Genomic DNA, 3,676 nt, shown 5'->3' on the forward strand with positions numbered 1-3,676 from the left:
TTGAGCATCCATCCATGACTGAAACTAGTCTGTTCCTGCACTTTTCAGTAACATGAGCCAGTAAATTTGCTAACTTTTCTCATGGCCTAAGGTACTTGCTATAGAATCTTCTAATTGTCTATATGATACATATGTGTATGTTTATATGATGCGTGTCTACATGAGCCGATAGATCCTATGGGATGAAGTTTCAAAGAACTAAAATAATTTTTAAAGTATGTTTTATAGGTCAGGATAATAGCCATCCAGACTAAAGGAAGGGGGAAAATGAAGATGTATTATATTTTATTATAGCATTCTTAGATGGCATATATAGCATTTATCCTATCATTTCGATGTAAGTTAATAGATACTTAGAACTGGAAATGAAGTCAGAGGTCACCCGGTTCAAGTCCTTCACTGAGAAGAGGATACGATGCCTAAAATGAGTGAATGACCTGTGGAAGGAAAGAACTTAGGACCTGGCTTGTAACTTAGAAACCAGATTTTGGGGTCACATAGACATGAGTTCAGATCCTGGCACTACCACTCAGAAGCCCTGAGACTATGAAAGTTGTTTAACTATTCTGTGTATTTGAATATTTAAACTGAAATAATAATAACATTGATCTTACAGTTACTGTGAGGCATAGATGAGATTGCAGATTAATTAGCAAGTCATCTGGAACCTAGAAACCTCTTGATAAGTGTTAGCTCTGTAGAGTCCCAAGACCTTGAGTGAATTAATAGTCAAAACACTGAAAAGAAGTCTGCAAAACAAGAGACGGAGGACTGCGTTAGCGACATACCACTTCACGCCGGAGCCGCGGGTGGACGCGCCGCCGCAGCAGCATCATGGGGAAGGGCGACCCCAACAAGCCGCGGGGCAAGATGTCCTCGTACGCCTTCTTCGTGCAGACCTGCCGGGAGGAGCACAAGAAGAAACACCCCGACTCCTCGGTCCACTTCGCCGAGTTCTCCAAGAAATGTTCCGAGAGATGGAAGACCATGTCTGCCAAGGAAAAATCCAAGTTTGAAGATATGGCAAAAAGTGACAAAGCTCGCTATGACAGGGAGATGAAGAATTACGTTCCTCCCAAAGGTGACAAGAAGGGAAAGAAAAAAGATCCCAATGCGCCTAAAAGGCCTCCATCTGCCTTCTTCCTGTTTTGCTCCGAACATCGCCCAAAGATCAAGAGCGAGCGCCCTGGCTTATCCATTGGCGATACTGCCAAAAAATTGGGTGAAATGTGGTCTGAGCAGTCAGCCAAAGACAAACAACCCTATGAACAGAAAGCAGCTAAGCTAAAGGAAAAGTATGAAAAGGATATTGCCGCATACCGTGCCAAGGGCAAGAGTGAAGCGGGAAAGAAGGGCCCCGGCAGGCCAACAGGCTCCAAGAAGAAGAATGAACCAGAAGATGAGGAAGAGGAAGAGGATGAAGATGAGGAGGAAGAGGATGAAGATGAGGAATGAATGGCTATCCTGTAACGATGCGTGTGCAGTGTGCGTGTGTGCTCAGGCAGTGGTTTTGCTAAGAATGTGAATTCAAGTGCAGCTCAATATTAGCTTCAGTATAAAAACTGTACAGTTGTTTGTATAGCTGATAAGATTCTTTGTAGAGAAAATACTTTTTTAAAAATGCAGGTTGTAGCTTTTTGAGGGGCTACTACAGTTAGAATTTAAAGCTTTTGATGAATGTTTCTGAATATTTAATGGTTTCTTTAACTTTTTGACTTGTGTATGGTAGCACAGCAAACTCATAGAAATTAGTATCAATAGTGAATTTTGGGTTTTCTAGAATGAGAGTGTTGCATTGTTTTTTTAAAAAAGTTTTTGTAATAAAATTATGTATATTAAAAAAAAAAAAAAACACTGAAAAGATGAAGATCTTACATAGAAAGGTCAAATTTTCCTCCCATCTTCTTCTTGTTAGTTTTTGGGTGAACCAATAATTTGACTTTACAATTGAAATTATTATCCAGGTAATTGTAGGTTCACATGATGTTATAAGAAACAATACATAGAGAACCAGGTGTAGTTCACCCCGTTTCTCTCTGTGGTAACATTTTGAAAAACCACAGTAGCACTCAAAATTTGATGTTATGAATAGAAAACAAATTTTATCGACGCTGATGTCCATTAAAATATCAGAAGTTATTTAGTACACCTTCCTTCAATTGAAAATAAAAATTATAAAGCTTCCAAATTTTATCTAGACTTTGGAACCAAGGAGTTCCAAGTTGTACTTCTGTACTCAAACAGAAGTATGGAAAGCATGCATTTTGATTCTCTTCTTTTAAATTATTATTAATTTTACATAATTTGGAGCTAAGGCAATATCCCAATTTGAGTACCTGATGGAAGCATTAAACTAATGGATCTAGGGCAGCAGACTCTTGACTTTACTCCGATCTGGTGACCTTGGCCAAGGCCCTTAACTTCTACATTCTAGAGCTAATTGTGAACTAGGACAGAAGTACCTGTCTCTGCCTAATTCATGGGAATATTCTGGATGAAGTAGATACTGTGTGTATCTATTCTGTGCGTATCTCCCTGGCTTCCTTTCTTGATACTCTCTTTTTGCTTTCTTTGCTTGACTATTAGAATTTTCTCTGTTCCTCGAGTATACCATGTTCTATCTCATTTTTGTACATTTTCTCATGCTGTTCTCTCTACCTGGACTGTACCCTCATGCCGTTCCTGCCCTGCTTCCCTACCTATACACACATACTTATATTCCATACTTCCCTCTCTCCGCCTCCAACTCCTACTTATTTCCCAGATCACACCTTCAGCAAAGTCCATAGGGGAAGCTCTCCATGACCCCCAGGCTTGATTAGGTCCCCACATTATATGTTCCCTTAGCATCCTGTGCCTCCACTTCATGGCATTTACCCCACGGCCTTGCTGTGCTTTGTCTAGTATCTGTTCTGACCAGGTCCTAAAGTGAAGGCAGGAAGAGTATTGTCTTTATCACCATTTTATCATACCTATCACAGTGCCTGGGGGTGCTCAATAAACCCCCATGGAATGAATGAATGAATACATTTAAGAAACATATGCGTAACTTTTTAGAAGGAAACACTCTGCAGGTCAGGTGGAATTGTGGGTGGTATTTCTATTTAGTATGTGACTCATGTAGATTTAAGACCGGGAAGTGTTTAAAAATATCTTTGTGGGATGGTTTTGTTTCCCTTATTTTTTTCCCTTTTGTTTTTATGTCAGATTTGCTGTGTAATTATGTCTTGTAAAATACCTCAAAGTGTGGCCAAGCTGAGTTTTAAAAAGGAAGATGCCCAAAATAGAACTGAGTATTTACTTTGATGCATTTAAAGAGCTGTGAATGTGAAGCTCTTGCCACTCCTCAGGAAAGCAGGATGTTGTCCTGGTACAGGAGCGAGTTGCTGCTTCTCATTTTGCCTCAGATGATGAAAAAAACCCACCATTTTTTCACTGTTTTTTCCAGGCCAGTTGGGGTTGTATGTACTACATGCATCTGAATGCCCAGTGTGAGGCTGTAACTCTTAACCATGTGGCTGAGATAAAATAATGTTCAAGTGCGCTCTCTGCTTTGACGTCTTATGCTGACTTAAAATCAAAGTAAGAAGGAATTTTTGTATTTATATCAGCTGAACTCTTACTTGTTTTTTCCCCTTGTAGGATGCGACTTGTAAATACTCCCCTTTGAGGGACT

General features: G+C 39.8%; 1 protein-coding gene across 1 annotated transcript; it reads left to right on the forward strand.

Moving 5' to 3' along the window:
- Positions 1-834: 834 nt before the first annotated feature.
- LOC309968502 (high mobility group protein B2-like) lies at positions 835-1,835 on the forward strand (the record flags this gene model as incomplete). Its single annotated transcript, XM_082849764.1, has 1 exon — positions 835-1,835. The coding sequence occupies one exon, from the start codon at positions 835-837 to the stop codon at positions 1,453-1,455; it is 621 nt and encodes a 206-aa protein (XP_082705890.1). The 3' UTR covers positions 1,456-1,835.
- Between the last annotated feature and the right edge of the window lie 1,841 nt (positions 1,836-3,676).

This window comes from Leucopleurus acutus (genome assembly GCF_964270905.1).
Source record: "Leucopleurus acutus genome assembly, chromosome: 11".
Classification (NCBI taxonomy): domain Eukaryota; kingdom Metazoa; phylum Chordata; class Mammalia; order Artiodactyla; family Delphinidae; genus Leucopleurus; species Leucopleurus acutus.